This window comes from Papio anubis, chromosome 20, assembly GCF_008728515.1.
Source record: "Papio anubis isolate 15944 chromosome 20, Panubis1.0, whole genome shotgun sequence".
NCBI lineage: Eukaryota > Metazoa > Chordata > Mammalia > Primates > Cercopithecidae > Papio > Papio anubis.
The window spans coordinates 39,551,678-39,569,596 of NC_044995.1; the positions used below are offsets into that span (position 1 = coordinate 39,551,678).

General features: G+C 46.3%; 1 protein-coding gene across 5 annotated transcripts in view; it reads left to right on the forward strand.

Moving 5' to 3' along the window:
* Positions 1-17,919, forward strand: part of LOC100997796 (zinc finger protein 442) — a 35,063-nt gene that overhangs the window by 5,663 nt on the left and 11,481 nt on the right. Inside the window, exon 2 of one of the 5 annotated variants that reach the window (XM_021930740.2) lies at positions 6,471-6,595. The exons of 1 other annotated variant lie outside the window; for it this stretch is intronic. Coding sequence is in view for 3 of the 4 variants with exons in the window: in XM_031659858.1 (XP_031515718.1) it covers positions 13,432-13,488 (57 nt within the window). In the remaining variant the exon portion in view is untranslated. Of the gene's footprint in view, positions 1-6,470; positions 6,596-13,302; positions 13,489-17,919 lie in introns of those variants that run through there. 3 more of the 5 variants (XM_031659858.1, XM_031659859.1, XM_009193592.4) reach the window with 3 other exon arrangements.

The window sequence follows — 17,919 nt, forward strand, 5'->3', positions numbered from 1 at the left end:
ATGTATGGCATTGTGGGTAAGTAGTGAGACATCAGGACTATCATCTACGTTGGAAGAACCAACTATGATTATAGATGTGGACTCATTTGAGGAGGCTATGTAATACTAACGTTAGGACCTGTTTGGCTTGAGGGCTGAAGATCTGTAACCATTGAATGTTCCATCTTCTTTGCAGATTCTTAGTTATAGGAAGCTAGTTCTTCTTTTCCTTTACTTTATATATTTAAAAAACCCTTGCAGTGTTTATAGGCATGTTATTTCTCGGGTGGAGCGAAAGCTTTTTCCATTGTAGGATCTTTGAGGATCATGCCTCTTTTTCACCTTTGCCTACTGAAAAACTGTGGCAGACTTTTCAAGTGTCCAAATCAATGGCTCTGTGTTTTCTAAATTTTCTAGATCATCATCATCTGTAGTGGATTTCAGCAGACTTTGTAGTTCCTAGTTGGTAAGAGTTTCTCTTTGCTCTTCTGTGTGTTCCTTAACGTCATCCTCAGTCATTTCAAACAGCGTTCCCCACCAACTGTGTTTTGCAACATTTTGTGTATTCTTAATGACTGCATTAATAGTGGGGAAGCCCCTGAAATCACTGACTCTCTTACCCCATGATGGCTTATAACATGCATTGACTGTCCTGGGCTTTAGGGCATCTATAGCCTTTCCAGTAAGCACAGTTGTATCTGTAATTGTGAAGCTCTTCAATAAAACCACTGTGGTACATTCAAGGTTAGCATCAAGACTCCATGAATTCACCCAAGGTCAGGTGGATGTAAGTCACTTTAATGCACTTGATGATGCCTTGATCTGCTGATGCAGCAGTGATGTAGTTTTAGGAGGCAGAAATATCATTTGCATGTTCTTTTAGGCAAAACAAAGAGATTGGAGAGATGGCCCAGAGTGTTGTCAATTCTGAAGAAGACCTTGAGTGGCAGTCCCTTCTCTTTTGAGGTGTTCCATCACATCAGGAGTGAAGCACTGGTAGAAGAAAGCCTTCTTATGTTCTTGCCAGGACACAGGCCACCAAGTTTTGCTTTTGTCCTAAAGAACCTGGTGATCGCTCAGTAGACGAAGCCTCACTTGTTCTCGTGAACTGATGCATGACCTGACAGCACCAGAATAAGGTGATCTTTCCAGGCCTCGAACCCCAGTACCTACACTCATGGAGGAAGGTACCATTGGGCATCTTCTAGAACATGCCTGATTCATGACAATACAAGATTTACTCTGGAAGGTAGTCTTTCTTTTCTTGGTTTTATGAGCTCTTCTGGGAATGCTGTTGTTTCCCTGGCATCAGCCAATGCCAATTCTCCTGTGGTCTTCAAGTTCTTGGGCTGCAGTGTGTTGCATAGTTAGTCTAGCCAGAACTTACTGGCTTTAGACTCCTTCTTGCTCCCCAGCCCCCCAGTGATGCCTATAGAGGCTGGAGTATGTTTTTGTTTTTATTTTTTTTTGAGACGGAGTCTCTGCCTACGCCCAGGCTGGTGTGTGCAGGCATGCTGACCTCGCTCATACTGTAGCTCCGGCCCCTCCCGGGTTTACGCCATCTCCTGCCTCAGCCTCCCGGTAGGCTGGGATCTACAGGCTCTCACCACCTTGCCCGGCTAGTTTTTGTATTTTTTAGTAGAGATTTGGTTTTCACTGTGGTTAGCCAGGATGGTCTCATCTCCTGACTCGCAGATCCGGCCTGCCCCTGCCTCCCAAAGTGCTGACATAGGCTTGAGCCACCGCTACTCGCCTGTTTTTTTTGAGATGGAGTCTCATTTCTGTCGCCCCAGGGCTGGAGTGTGTGCAGTATGCACTTCCACTCACTGCAAGCTCTGTCAGCCCTGGTTCATGCCATTCTCCCTGCCTCCTCTCCTGAGTAGCTGGCTGGGAGTACTACAGGCCTGCCACCACGTACTCGCTAATTTTTTGTATTTTTAGTGAGATGGGGTTTCAGATTGTGTTGTTTTGTGATGGTCTCACCTCTGGCCTAATGATCCGCCTGCCTCGGCCTCCCAAAATGCTGGGATTACAGGTGTGAGCCACCGCGCCTGGCCTCTTTTTTTTTATGAGACGGAGTGTTGCTCTGTCGCCCAGGCTGCAGTACAGTGGTGTAATCTTGGCTCACTGCAACCCCCGCCTCCTGGGTTCAAGTGATTCTCCTGCCTTAGCCTTCTGAGTAGCTGGGATTACAGGTGCGTGCCACCACGCCCAGCTAATTTTTGTATTTTGAGACTGGGTTTTACCATGTTGGTCAGGCTGGTCTCGAACTCCTGACCTCGTGATCCACCCGCCTTGGCCTCCCAAAGTGCTGGGATTACATGGGTGAGCCACTGCGCTTGACCTGGCTAAGTGTTTTTTCTTTTTTTTTTTTTTTTTTTTTTTTTTTTTGAGACGGAGTCTCGCTCTGTCACCCAGGCTGGAGTGCAGTGGCCGGATCTCAACTCACTGCAAGCTCCGCCTCCCGGGTTTACGCCATTCTCCTGCCTCAGCCTCCCGAGTAGCTGGGACTACAGGCGCCCGCCAACACGCCCGGCTAGTTTTTTGTATTTTTTTAGTAGCGACGGGGTTTCACCGTGTTAGCCAGGATGGTCTCGATCTCCTGACCTCGTGATCCGCCCGTCTCGGCCTCCCAAAGTGCTGGGATTACAGGCTTGAGCCACCGCGCCCGGCGTGTTTTTTCAAGTATGATGTTACCATCAGTAGGGATGTGGTTCTGTGATGTGTCCTCTAGTCACACACTTAGTGCTTTCTTAGTCTTTATCCTTAGTTTATCATGAACCAGAGGGATCATTTTTGCCACTGCAGGGGCAGCTCTAACACTTTGAGGAACTTCGGCTTCTCTCTGCTTTAGTGTGTGATTTCTTGGTTTGTTCTTACCTTATGACAAACTTTCCAAGGTGACATGCCGAAACATCTTAGGTTTGTGTTTTCTTTTTTTTTTTTTTTTTTTTTTTGAGTCGGAGTCTTGCTGTGTTGCCCAGGCTGGCGGGATCTCGGCTTACTGCAAGCTCCACCTCCTGTGTTCATGCCATTCTCCTGCCTCAGCCTCCCGAGTAACTGGGACTACAGGCGCCCAGCCGCACGCCCGGCTAAGTTTTTTGTATTTTTAGTAGAGACGGGGTTGTACCGTGTTAGCCAGGATGGTCTCGATCTCCTGGCCTCGTATTCTATCCGCCTCAGCCTCCCAAAGTGCTGGGATTACAGGCATGAGCCACCCCTCCTGGCCTGTATTTTCTTATTGAGAGATAGCACTTTTTGTTCCCTGGTAGCCTTTTAGGGATAGGTTTGACCACCTGATTCCTTCTTAGGAGCAATTTTTGAACATTTTTAAATTTTTTTATGAATGACATCTCAAGGGTCTCTGAATGAACAAAACAGTCTTCAAAAGCCAGAACAGTGGCCAGATGTGGTGACTCACGCCTGTAATCCCAGCACTTTGGGAGGCTGAGGCAGGCGGATCGCGAGGTCAGGAGTTTGAGACTAGTCTGACCAACATGGTGAAATCCCATCTCTACTAAAAATACAAAAATTAGCTGGGTGTGGTGGCGCACACCTGTAATCCCAACTACTCAGGAGGCTGAGGCAGGGGAATCACTTAAACCTGAGAGGTGGAGGTTGCAGTGAGCTGAGATCATGCCAGTGCACTCCAGCCTGGGCAAAGAGCGAGACTGTCTCAAAAAAAAAAAAAAAAAGCCAGAACAAAGTTGGTGAACTCACACTTCCTGATTTCAAAACTTATTACAAATCCATACTAATAAAAACAGTTTAGTACTAGCGTAATAACACAGAAAATGCAACAATTAGAGATGATTGACTTGTAATTCTGTTCTTGGGCTGCAAGTTCAAGAAATGGATGAAAAGTGATCATGACCTGCACAAGAAATAATTTTCTGATTTTAAAAACAGAGTCAATGTTGAAAAAGAGATACGTAGCTGGGCGCAGTGGCTCATGCCTGTAATCCCAGCACTCTGGGAGGCCAAGGTGGGCAGATACGAGGTCAGGAGTTCGAAACCAGCCGGGCCAATATGGTGAAACCCCATCTCTACTAAAAATTCAAAAATTAGCCAGGCATGGTGGCAGGTGTCTGTAATCCCAGCTACTCGGGAGTCTGAGGCAGGAGAATCACTTGAACCCGAAGGCAGAGGTTGCCGTGAGCCGAGATCACACCATTGCACTCCAGCCTGGGCGACAAGAGCGAGACTTTGTCTCAAGAAAAAAGAAAAGAAAAAAAGAAATAAGTGATATAACATGGAAATTTCCAAATTGGATGAATGCAGCAAACCTTGGGGCTATAATGTTATGGAATGGATGTAGAGTCAATGTTTAATTAAGGAAGGACCGTAAATTCTGATTTCACATAATATGTCTTTGCAATGTACGGGATGATCTATTTTTTGTTATACTTGTTTTGGGTTTTGGTAGTGATTATTCAAGTGTTTATCATGTAAATGATAATATCACAATCAGGGACAGTTTTCCAGTGATTTATGGATAAATTCCATATTCATCCACCTGGCGCGGTGGCTCACGCCTGTAATCCCAGCACTTTGTAGGCCGAGGTGGGTGGATCACCTGAGGTCAGGAGTTCGAGACCAGCCTGACCAACATGGTAAAACCCTGTCTCTACTAAAAATATAAAAATTAGCCGGGTGTGGTGGCGCATGCCTGTAATCCCAGCTACTTGGGAGGCTGAGGCAGGAGAATTGCTTGAACCCAGGAGGTGGAGGTTGCGGTGAGCTGAGATCACACCACTGTACTCCAGCCTGGGCAACAAGAGTGAAACTCCATCTCAAAAAGAAAAAAACAAAAACAAACAAACAATTTTATTTATCCTGTATAGCTCTGGTATATTTTTGCCTTTCTGGGGTGTTTCATTTCATGTGTAATAACTCTTAGGGTTGCACATCCAACAGTACTTTCTTATAATTATTGCTTTCCCATTAGTAGTCATTTAGTTAGCTCAGGTTTTTATAGTGTTATTTGTAAATATAAAACATGCGTTACATTTTTATGTGTTGTAGGGCCAAGAATTCACCAACTAGTTATTATTTTACACAGTTGCTTTGTAAATCCGTAAGGAGAAGAAAGGTGAGGAAATACACATTTAGTCTGGATTTTATATTCATATAATGATCTTTAATGGTGCTCTCTGTCTTTTCTTGTGGATTTTGCCATCGTTTGGTTTCAGACATAAGGACTTTCTTTCATCTTGTAGGTCTGGTGTGGTAGGAACAAATTGTTTCAATATGTATGTTTTTATTCTTGAGAAAGTATTTGTTTTGTCTTTCATTTTAAACCTGAGCTTTGCTTGATGTAGGATTCGTGGTTAAGGTATGTTTCAGAGCACAGCATGATGAGAAACTGTTGTGTGACAGGCTTCCCACTGAAAGGAGGATCATAAGCTAACAAAAGCAAACATAGCCAGGCACAATGGCTCCTGCCTGTAATCCCAGCACCTTGGAAGGCCAAAGCAAGATGAAGACTTGAGCCCAGGAATTCAAGACCAGCCTGGGCAACATAGTGACACCCTGTCTCTACCAAAAATTTTAAAATTAACTAGGCATGGTGTTTTTAACCTGTAATCCCAACTACCCAGGAGGATTACTTGAGCCCAGGAGGTCGAGGCTATAGTGAGCCATGATTGCACCACTTTACTCTAACCTGGGCAACAGAGTGATACCCTATCTCAATAAATAAATAAATAAATAAATAAGTAAATAAGTACTATTTAATTCCTCTCACTATTACAGTAATCTATATAACATATTGTCAAAAATCAATGAACAATGTAGAAACTAGGATGGAAAAAAATTATTGTGATTAGAGACGATAGCCATATTCGGTTGGGAGACTAAAGACAAAACATTTAAAAGTATTAGAAAGCTGTTAAAACTTGGGAAGGAGCCGGGCGCGGTGGCTCAAGCCTGTAATCCCAGCACTTTGGGAGGCCGAGGCGGGCGGATCACAAGGTCAGGAGATCGAGACCATCCTGGCTAACACGGTGAAACCCCGTCTCTACTAAAAATACAAAAAACTAGCCGGGCGAGGTGGCGGGCGCCTGTAGTCCCAGCTACGCGGGAGGCTGAGGCAGGAGAATGGTGTAAACCCAGGAGGCGGAGCTTGCAGTGAGCCAAGATCGCGCCACTGCACTCCAGCCTGGGCAACAGAGCGAGACTCCGTCTCAAAAAAAAAAAAAAAAAAAAAAAAAAACTTGGGAAGGAGTGAATTTCCTACTTATGGAGTAAACATGTATTGCATTTATAATAACATGTATGCTATTGAAATAAAATCACATTTCTTGCAAAAATATATACATTTCTGATGAATAGGGCTAATTTCTTTCTTTTTTTTTTTTTGAAGGTTTTTAAAAGATGTTTATTTTGTATACAAAGAACTATCCTAGTTTTTCATTGGGTAGATGCCTTGGATAATCCTTTGAAGGAAGGTCATTTATTCCAACTTAATGAAGCCTATATCCTTTGCATAGTTACAGAAACACTGGCGGCACATATTGAGGCCGTATTTCCAGATCAGACCATACTGGTTTGAACAGACGCGACAAGAGTGAGAACCGCTGGCTCCAGTACAGCTGGTGACCCATCTTGCTCTCAGGTAAAAGCCTTTCTTTTATTTTTTATTTTTTATTTTTTTTTATTTTTTTATTTTTTGAGACGGAGTCTTGCTCTGTCGCCCAGGCTGGAGTGCTGTGGCCGGATCTCAGCTCACTGCAAGCTCCGCCTCCCGGGTTCCCGCCATTCTCCTGCCTCAGCCTCCCGAGTAGCTGGGACTACAGGCGCCCGCCACCTCGCCCGGCTAGTTTTTTGTGTTTTTTAGTAGAGACGGGGTTTCACCGTGTTAGCCAGGATGGTCTCGATCTCCTGACCTCGTGATCCGCCCGTCTCGGCCTCCCAAAGTGCTGGGATTACAGGCTTGAGCCACCGCGCCCGGCCCTTTCTTTTATTTTTAAAGACAGAGTCTTCCTCTGTCGCCCAGGCTGGAGTGTAATTGGGGGATCACGGCTCTCTGCAACCTCCGCCTCCCGGGCTCAAGCGATCCAAGCAATTCTCCCACTTCAGCCTCCCAAGTGGCTGGGACTATAGATGTGCACCACCACGCCTGGCTAATTTTTGTTGTTTTTGGTAAAGACAGGGTTTTGCCATGTTACCAAGGCCGCTCTCCAACTCCTTAACTCAAGCAATCCATTCACCGTGGCCTCCCAAAGTGTTGGGATTACAGGCGTGAGACACTGCGTCCAGCCTAGGGCTAATTTCATGTGCAGCATCTGTCTATGTTTCCTGATGAAATGATGTAAGGGTTAATTGACGTAAGTGTCACCTCCATGGATATATATATTAATACAACTTTGGTAGATTGACGATTCCTTATCAGAACTCACACTGGCTAGATATGCTATAAATGTAATTTAGAAAACTCAGATCGCGCTGGGCGCGGTGGCTGACATCTACTGTAATCCCAGCACTTTGAGGGGCCAAGGTGGGCAGATCACGAGGTCAGGAAATCAAGACCATCCTGGCTAACGTGGTGAAACCCTGTCTCTACTAAAAATACAAAAATTAGCTGGGCATGGTGGCATGCGCCTATAGTCCCAGCTACTTAGGAGGCTGAGGCAGGAGAATTGCCTGAACCCCAGAGGCAGAGGTTGCAGTGAGTCGAGATCGCGCCACTGCATTCTAGCCTGGGCGACAGAGCAAGGCTCCGTCTCTAAAAAACAATAAAGAAAGAAAACTGAGATCCAAATTCACTCATGCAAAATGTGCCAGAAAATTTGGAACATCAAGGAATTGTCATAAAATGTATAACTCTATTGTTTTTATCAGTGCCTCTGGCTTAAAGTGGATCTGGACTATGGATTCCTATATCTTACTTTCAGAAAAAAGCACATTGAGGTGAGAGAATTCTGTAAATAAGTTCTCTTGACACATAAATTCACGAGTTGAATAGGTAGTGTTTTTTGATGAAATCAGTTAATAAAAATTTGCCTTTTATTTTATATTTCTCTGGATGATTGCAATGATTGAAGTATATTTCATTTTTCTCTTTTTTTTTCCTTTTTTCTTTTTTTTTTTTTTTGAGATGGAGTCTCGCTCTTGTCACCTAGGCTGGGGTGCAGTGGCACTATCTGGGCTCACTGCAACCTCCACCTCCCAGGTTCAAGCGATTCTCCTGCCTCAGCCTCCCAAGTAGCTGGGATTACAGGCGCCACCACCATGCCTGGCTAATTTTTTTGTATTTTTAGTAGAGATGGGGTTTCACCATGTTGGCCAGGCTGGTCTCGAACTCCTGACCTCAGGTGGTCTGCCCACCTTGGCCTCCCAAAGTGCTGGGATTACAGGCATGAGCCACCGTCCCCGGCCTCCACATGTATGTCTTCTTTGGAAAAATGTCTGTTCATGTCCTTTGACCACTTTTTAACGGTACTGTTTGTTTTTCTCTTGTAATTTTCTTTGTTTCTTATAGATCGTAGATATTAGACCTTTGTCTGATGTATAGTTTGCAGATGTTTTCTCCCATTTTGTAGGTTGTCTGTTTACTCTGTTGATAGTTTCTTTTGCTGTGCAGAAGCTCTTAAATTTAATTAGATCCCACTTGTCAATTTTTTCTTTTGTTACAATTGCTTTTGCTGTCTTTGCCATGAAATCTTTGTCTGTTCCTGTGTACAAGATGGTATTGCCTAGGTTTTCTTCCAGGGTGTTTATAGTTTGAGGTTTTACATTTAAGTCTTTATCCATCCTGAGTTGATTTTTGTATATGGTGTAAAGAAGGCGTCCAGCTTCAGTCTTCTGCCTATGGCTAGCCAGTTAACCCAGAACCATTTATTGAATAGGGACTCTTTTCCCCATTGCTTGTTTTTGTCAGCTTTGTCAAAGATCAGGTGGTCATAGGTGTGTGACCTTATTTTTGGACTCTCTATTCTATTCTGAACTTTTTTTCCTCATGGTTATATGAGTGTTTATTTTTGTCTGGAAGCTTTTGTAAGAATTTAAATCAACACAGTAATGAACTAGTTAAATGCTGCAATTTGTAAAAATATGCAAAATCTGTACATAAACCCCTGACATCACCTTTGACCCACTGCACCCTCTTTTCACAACTGTCTAGGGAAAAGTAAGTATATAATATTATTCCAAAGGCAGTTAATGTGAAAGGCTGATGAAGCATCTGACAGAAAGATAGTTGATCCTTCAGAGAGAACAGAGTCTTGTGATAATAGATTGTGAGTGTGCGTGCATGCGTGTGTCTGTAATTTTTAAAGGCATGAATATCATTTATTCATTAGTTATAATCAGACATCATTTTTTTTCTTGTTTTTCAAACATGCCCATTTGTCTTGTCAGGAAACACTACAGTTTTCACAAGTTGATTCAAGATTTTGTTTGATTGAATTCCACTTGATGTTTGGCTCCTTTCTTTTTAGCCATGGGTTCCCGGTTCCAGTTCATGATGCTTTTATGTCTGGTACTTTTGTTACTGGGCCAGTCCTGGAAAAATAGCTGAGAAAGCAAAACAACTGAAATGGATAATTATTTTCTTCTCTTTTTTTTGAGAGAGAGTCTCGCTCTGTTGCCTAGGTTGAAGTGCAGTGGTGCGATCTCAGCTCACTGCAACCTCCGCCTTCTGGGTTCAAGCGATTCTCCTGCCTCAGCCTCCCGAGTAGCTGGGATTACAGGTGCCCGCCACCATACCCAGATAATTTTTGTATTTTTAGTACAGACAGGGTCTCACCATGTTGGCCAGGCTGATCTCGAACTCCTGACCTCATGATTCACCTGCCTCGGCCTCCCAAAGTGCTGGGATTACAGGCGTGAGCCACCGTGCCCAGCCGCTAATTATTTTCTCAAGCAGTAGATAAAATTTTTTTTCCCTAAACTGTTTATCTTTAGGTATGCTAGCTTACTAGGACTCCAGATGGCCTGGGAGCTTCAGGACCCTTTGCCAATTATCAGAGTTAGATAAGGCCTGCTCAAAACCAGAGCAAACCAGAACCAGTTGCCTTTAGATCAGGGATCCCCAACCCCTGGGCCATGGACCAGTACCAGGCCGTGGCCTGTTAGGAGCTAGGCCACACAGCAGAAGGTGAGCAGCGGGCAAGTGAGCAAAGCTTTACCTGTATTGACAGCCACTTCCCATCACTCACATTACTACCTGAGCTCTGCCTTCTGTCAGATCAAAGGCAGCATTAGATTATCATAGGAGCATGAACCCTATTGTGAGCTGCGCACACAAGGCATCTAGGTTGCATGCACCTTATGAGAATCTGGAAGATCTGTCACTGTCTCCCATCACCCCCAGATGGGACCATCTAGTTGCAGGAAAACAAGCTCAGGGCTCCCACTGACTCTACATTATGACGAGTTGTACAATTACATCATTATATATTACAATGTAATAATAATATTTAAGTGCACAATAAATGTAATGTACTTAAATCACCCCGAAACCATCCCCACTCCAGTACATGGAGAAATTATCTTTTAAGAAACTAGTCCCTGTGCCGAAAAGGTTGGGAACTGCTGGTTTAGATCATTGACACCTTATTGTAAGATGAAAATCCTCACCCATAGAAGAAAGTCACGGCAGCTTTTTAGTTGTTGTTGTTGTTGTTGTTGTTTTAGACAGAATCTAGCTTTGTCGCCAGGCTGGAGTGCAGTGACACGATCTCAGCTCACTGCAACCTCTGCTTCCTGGGTTCAAGCGATTCTCCTGCCTCAGCCTCCTGAGTAGCTGGGATTACAGGTATGTGCCACCACACCCAGCTAATTTTTTTTTTTTTTAACAGAGACGGGGTTTCAATATGTTACCCAGGATGGTCTCGATCTCCTGACCTCATGATCTGCCTACCTCGGCCTCCCAAAGTGCTGGGATTACAGGCGTGAGCCACCGCACCCGGTCCATTGTTTTGTTTTGAGATGGAGTTTCGCTCTTGCTGCCCAGGCTGGAGTGCAGTGGTGCTATCTCAGCTCACTGCAACCTCTGCCTCCTAGGTTTGAATGATTCTCCTGCCTCAGCCTCCCGAGTAGCTGGGATTACAGGCATGTGCCACCATGCCTGGCTAATTTCGTATTTTTAGTAGAGACGGGGTTTCTCCATGTTGGTCAGCCTGGTCTTGAACTCCTGACCTCAGGTGATCCACCCGCCTTGGCCTCCCAAAGTGCTGGGATTACAGGCATGAACCACCACACCCGGCCAGCCTTTGGAACATGTGTGGTATAAAGAGACATGTTTATGATTTGTGCCTGCACATCTGAAGTTCCTTTCTGCCCATATTACAAATGTCCCCATCCCGTATTTGGCTGCTTAAAATTCCCCAGCTTCCCACAGCTCTAGGAGGAGGAAGTGTCTTCGGAGCAAGAGCTGACTCTGACCCCTTCTTCTCTGGCCAGAAAATAAGTCCTGTTTTGCCTTTTTTTGGTTCCATTAGGTATTCTTTCTTTGTGACTCGTATAAACTAGAGAAAGAACTCAGTTTACCAGGTACACTTGTATTTCATACAAATATGGGAAATCTTTATATTTTCAAAGTCTAATGCCTTGGCTTTTGATTGGAGCATTTAATTCATTAATATTTAAAGTCTTGAAGGAGAGAGCATTTCCACACTGCGCAGAGGACACAGAAGGGCAAGTTGAGCTCCTTCATCCCTAAATCCTTCAATGCCCCTGCCCCATCACCAGGTGCTGATCCCACTTGTAACTGGCAAAGGGGTCTGGCTGCTCGCCGCTTGTGGAAAGAAGTCAAAATAATAACGAGTTGTGATAGGAGGGAGCAAGATTTCTTTATTATCTGTCCTAGCAGGGGAAGAACAGAAAGCAATTCCACTGTTCAATTTGTGGAGGGAACACAGGAGTTTTTAAAGAAAGAGTTTGGAATGCAGAAGAGGCAAGGGGGGCTAGAGGTACCAGGTGGCGTGACTTGCTCTGGTTGCCCCTCTTGAATTATTGTCCCATTTGGTGAAGGGACTACTTCAAATTAGTTGCAGTCAATCTTGTAGTCACTCTTCAGCTGGGTGCGGTTTCCGTCTTTGAAGTATTCTTTTGTTGGAGAGAGAATTCCAGAGGTGCCTGGTCCCTATCAGGATCCAACCCCTGAAGCTTCTAAGGAAATACATGACCAAATAAGAGAGCATGGTGTGTGCTTAATAAGTATTTAGGTAAATAAATGTGCATAGGCCAGGCATGGTGGCTCACGCCTGTAATCCTAACATTTTGGGAGGCCGAGGTGGGCGGATTGCCTTAGCTCAGGAGTTCTCGACCAGCCTGGGCAACACGGTGAAACCCTGTCTCTGCTAAAATACAAAAAATATAGCCGGGCATGGCGGCGTGCACCTGTAGTCCCAGCTACTTGGGAGGCTGAGGCAGAAGTGTTTGAACCCAGGAGGCAGAGATTGCAGTGAGCCGAGATTGTGCCACTGCGCTCTGTCCTGGGTGACAGAGTGAGACTCCGTCTCCAAAAAAATAAAGATAAATGTGCATAAGGCATGGCAGTATAGTATGGGAAAGGAAAGAGAGTGGAGGTTCACAGCACATTCTGAAGCTGTATTTTAGATGAGAGGTAACATCTATCCGGTTTATCTTGAAGTTATTATCTTGGGATCGGAGAAGGGAAAGAGGAAACAGGAAAGAAGAAGAAGACAAAAAAGGTTTAAAACGTGGTTGGAGACTCAGCTGCTAAGCTGCTGGTTACACACTCTGGCACTCAATTTCAGGAGTCAGAATCTGGCTTCTAAGCTTGGGAATATGTTTAACCTCCTGAAAGGGGGTTTCCTGCTGAACTGTGGCTATCTGAACTAATTCAGGTTGGTTTTTTTCCCCTTCTTCTGATTCCTTTATAGAAAATTGCTGCCATATAATTCCAGATTTTCCATGCATTTAACAATTTTATTTCATTGTTGATGTGTTTTTATTTTCTGGTCTGAGAATGAGTAGATTGAGAGATAAGGTGGGAGAAAGGCTTGACCATGGAGCCAGCAGCCTCATCCTAAATTCCTGATCCCTGGAGGACACCAAGCCTTCCCTCCTGCTTCAGTGTGGTTTGTGTGGTCTGGGCTCCCCTACTGCTCAGAGGCCAGGGGATGGCTCCACTGGGCAGTGAGTCTCGAATTCCCAGCACACACTTGAGGGTCCCCGTCCAGGAAGAAGGAGCAGGAAGAGCGCATTGAGTACAGGCAGGAAATTCCGCTTAAATGCAAATATCCCATGGGAGGGGTCAGGTCACAGCGAAGGGAGGAAGCCCACCCTGTCAAGGGCTGCGTCTGGAACCGCTTCCTCCGGCTCCACTCAGCTGTATAAGATCAAGCTTCGTGGGAACTGCCAATCAGGCGCGCTGCCGGGAGGAGGGTGGAGCTTTCTCCACCCCTCTGAGCTCCTGCTCCCGGCTCTGTAGCTGAGAGACGCCCTGGCAGTTCAGTGGCAGGCTCTGTCACACTGAGTCGTATGCTGGCAGCGGGGAGCCTTGGGGAGAACCCGGGACACCGCGGAAGCCGGGAAATGGTGAGTGTGCGGGGCCCGGCGTCCTGAGGCAGGGCGAAAGGCTGGTTGGAACCGGTCAAAACCGGCTGTGGCGGGACTCGGGCGTCCCCGTGACGACTGCGGGGTCTGCGGACCCGAGTTCCCCTGGCACAGCCTGCCCTTGTTCCCCTCGGCCGCGGGGTTGGGGGTGGGGGCTGGGCCGGCAGCCGGGACCCCGGGCGTCCTGTCCCGTTTCTGCGCGACGACTACGGCTCCTGGCTCCGGCGCCCTCTCTGGGGCAGCTCCGCACCCGCAGCCCTGCGTCTCCCCGGATTGTGCGGCTGTAACTGGCACAGGTTCGCGGTCCGAGTCACTGCACCGAGACTCCAAGGGTTGCAGCAGAAACAATTTAATAGAGGGGTGGGGAGAAGACCCCAGATCCACCTCCGTGAGAGGTTTGGGGATGGGGGTGTTTAGGGGTCTGGACAGGGGCGGCTGAGGTGTGGGGTCGCTGGTTGGTGGGGAAGTGACGGGCGAATCCTGGGATGGAAGGTGAAGAAACCTCATTCTCCCGCTGATTGGTTTCTCTCGTGGGGTTTTCAGCCTGCTTGGCGCCAGCCTTTCCGCTGGAATTCAAGATCTGAGAAAGAACTTGGGCGAATCGAGCAGCTCTCCAAGATCTTATCCCCAGGCACAGTGGGGAAGCAGGCGGTCAGCGTCTTCTGTGACCTGACTCTCAGGGAGGCGGCCTCGAGAGGCAGTGGGGCTGAGGGTGCCTGGTTAGTATCTAACTGCAATCAGAATCCAGATTCTTGCATGGGGTTTGTGCATGGGAGGAGCTGTGGTCTGCGGGGTCCCCAGTCCCTTCTTTTCTTCCCAGAGTGACTGATTCCTCTTCGAGTTTTTCAGAGATGAGGGTAGCAGGGTCTCAAATCCACTACCCTATTTCCTCATTCTAACTCCTCCTAGAGGTGGTAGTAACTCCCTTAGTTTACAGAGCCTTACCCAGGCTAACTTTCCCTCCTCAACTCACAGCAGCATCATGAACTTCTCCCTCCTCCGCCCCACCCGTGCTAAATTTCAGAGTCCCAGTGTTTTAATTTTCATTTTGTTTTCAGAGAGCAATGTCTGGCATTTTTTTTTTTTTTTAGACGGGGTCTTGCTCTGTTGCCCAGGCTGGAGTGCCGTGTCGTGATCTTGGCTCACTGCAAGCTCCGCCTCCCGGGTTCACGCCATTCTCCTGCCTCAGCCTCCCAAGTAGCTGGGACTACAGGCACCCGCCACCATGCCCGGCTAATTTTTTGTATTTTTAGTAGAGACTAGGTTTCACCATGTTGGCCAGGCTCATCTCGAACTCATTACCTCAGGTGATCCGCCCGCCTCAGCCTCCCAAAGTGCTGGGATTGTGGTTGACTACCTCCCAGCTGGCTTTTTCTTTTTTTTTTTCAGACGGAGTCTTGCTCTGTCAGCCAGGCTGGAGTGCAGGCGCCATCTCGCTCACTGCAAAGCTCAGCCCCTGGTTTACTATATTCTTCCTGCCTCAGCCTCCTGAGAGTAGTTGGGACCACAGGCCCGCCCACCTCGGCCCGGCTAGTTTTTTGTATTTTTAGTAGAGACGGGTTTCACCCTGCGTTCACCAGGATACTGGATCTCCTGACCTCGTGATCCCTCTCGGCCTCCCAAAGTGCTGGGATTACAGGCTTGAGCCACTGCGCCCGGCCTTCGGCCGGCTTCTTAAAAGATTTGTGTTCCTGAACATTTCACATGTGAGAAAGCAGAGAATAACCTGACACTTATTTTGTTTGTAAACAACAAACAAAAAACCTTTGTGCCTCTCCTTCTTTTCTTTCCCCTGGGTGCGGATACCTTCCCAACATTGAGAGTCCCCTTTGGAAACTTTACGGAGTGATGTGTTCTCAGCCCACTCTCTGTCTTTTCCTGGTTCTGTTTCAGAACTACCTGGGGTTGACCCAAGAGACACACAGCTGCCCTGTCTCTGGGAAGGTCTAGTGAATATCAGCCCCTGGGTCATTTCTCCCAGTGAGCAGCCTGAGGGGGTGGGGCCTCACAGAGAACAGCTGGATGCCTGGGTGGGATGGGAGGAATCTTCTGGTATATCATTTCTATAAAAAGCTAACCCTTGGGACAATCACCTTTTTCCTCCCCAACCCCAGTTTCCATTCCTTGGGGACACAGGCTGGTCAGCCAATTGAATGATCGTATTTGGGGGAAAAGACAGAAATGATTTCTTCCTTCCTGACTCTCAGACTAATGAAGAGAGAAAACAATATGTAAGCACTGGAGAACCCACTCATTCCGATTGTGCAAGAACCTCCTATTCAGGTCATGTGTGCGTGAGCCTGAAAAGCACACAGTGCAGTATCTCATGGGGTGGTGGCGGGTGATCACTTTACTGAGCAGATGGGGGTGACTAATGTCCCAGGAGATAGGATGACCTTACCTGACACCTGAATTAGACTTGTTTGTGTTCCAATCAGCACTGCTCATCTCTGAGGTTGTCACATTGAAAAGAGGTATTCACTCTTTTCAGCTTCAGTGTTTTATTAACTATAAGATGCATCCTGTCATTAGATTGATAGAGAAAATAAAGTATTTCCACAGAGGCCAGAAATAGTTGGATTTCAGAAAACAGGTTATATGTGTAGTCATCTGTTCCTTGTTTTTTTTTGTTGTTTGTTTGTTTTTTTTGGTTTTTTTTTTTTGAGATGGAGCCTCTCACTGTCTCCCAGGCTGGAATTCAGTGGAACGATCTTGGCTCACTGCAATGTCTGCCTTCTGGGTTCAAACAATCCTCCCACCTCAGCCTCCTGAGTAGCTGGGATTACAGTCCTGCACCACCACGCCTGGCTAATTTTTTTTTTGTATTTTTAGTAGAGACGGGGTTTCACCATGTTGGCCAGGCTGGTCTCGAACTTCTGACCTCAAGTGATCTGCCACCTCAGCCTCCAATTTTTGTTTAAAAAAACAACAACAGCAACAACAAAAACCCTTCATTTAATTTTTTTTTCCCCCAGAGCCTGTCAGGTAAGTTTCTCCGATTATTTCAAATGGAATTTCAGGACTTAGCAGTGATAGTATGATGAAGGAAAAATGTTTGGTCGTGCTTTCTTTATGGCTGCAGAAAAAGTGAACACATATTAACAGAAAATGTGGTAGTTGTTTGATTGAATTATAAAGATTTACCAAAACTTTAGTTTCTTTCCTTTTTAGGGTGGAGAATTTAGGACAGTGGATAACTGTTCTGTTCCTGTTATGTATCCGTGACAGATTAATGCTAAATTCTGTGGCACGGGACTTTCCAACAGCTAAAGAACTCAAATATTATTAATTTACTAAATGCCTTATGAAAGTAGTAACTAAATGGTATTTGTTGTCTGAAATGGATAGATACTTGTGCTTTTCCTATTTAACGTTATTTTTTATTTTTTGTTTTGAGTGAGTTTCACTCTTTTGGAGGCAGTCACCAAGCTCTGTACCCCAGGCTGGGTGCAGTGGCTGATCTCAGCTCACTGCAAGCTCCGCCTCCCAGGTTACACCATTCTCCTGCCTCCAGCCTCCCGGTACTTCTGGGACTACAGGCACTTCCGCCCTTCGCCTGGCCCCAGTTTTTGTTTTGTTTTGTTTTGTTTGTTTTGAGCGGGTCTTGCTCTGTCACCAGGCTGGATCTCAGCTCACTACAGCTCACTCCTCTCGGAGTTCAGCATTTCTCCTGCCTCAGCCTCCCGAGTAGCTGGGACTACAGGCACCCGCCACTTCGCCCGGCTAGTTTTTTTTTTGTATTTTTTAGTAGAGACGGAGTTTCACCGTGTTAACCAGGATGGTCTCGATCTCCCGACCTCGTGATCCGCCCGTCTCGGCCTCCCAAAGTGCTGGGATTACAGGCTTGAGCCACCGTGCCCAGTTGGAGTTTCACTCTTGTTGTCCAGGCCGGAGTTCAATGGCGTGATCTCAGCTTACCACTACCTCTGCCTCCCAGTTTCAAGTGATTCTCCTGCCTCAGCCTCCCGAGTAGCTGGGATTATAGGCATGCACCACCACGCCTGGCTAATTTTGTATTTTTAGTAGAGACGGGGTTTCTCCATGTTGATCAGGTTGGTCTTGAACTCCCAACCTCAAATGATCCTCCCACCTTGGCCTCCCAAAGTGCTGGGATTACAGGCATGAGCCACCACTCCCAGCCTACCTTTATTTTTTATTTATGTATTTTTTTGAGATGGAATCTTGCTTTGGTGCCTAGGCTGGAGTGTAATGGCACAATCTTGGCTTACTGCAAGCATCATCTCCCAGATTCAAGTGATTCTCGTGCCTCAGGCTCCTGATTAGCTGAGATTACAGGCGCCCACCACCACGGGCGTGGTGGCCCACACCTGTAGTCCCAGCTAACTTGGGAGGCTGAGTCAGGAGAATCACTTGAACCTGGAAAGTGTAGGTTACAGTGAGCCAAGATCGTGC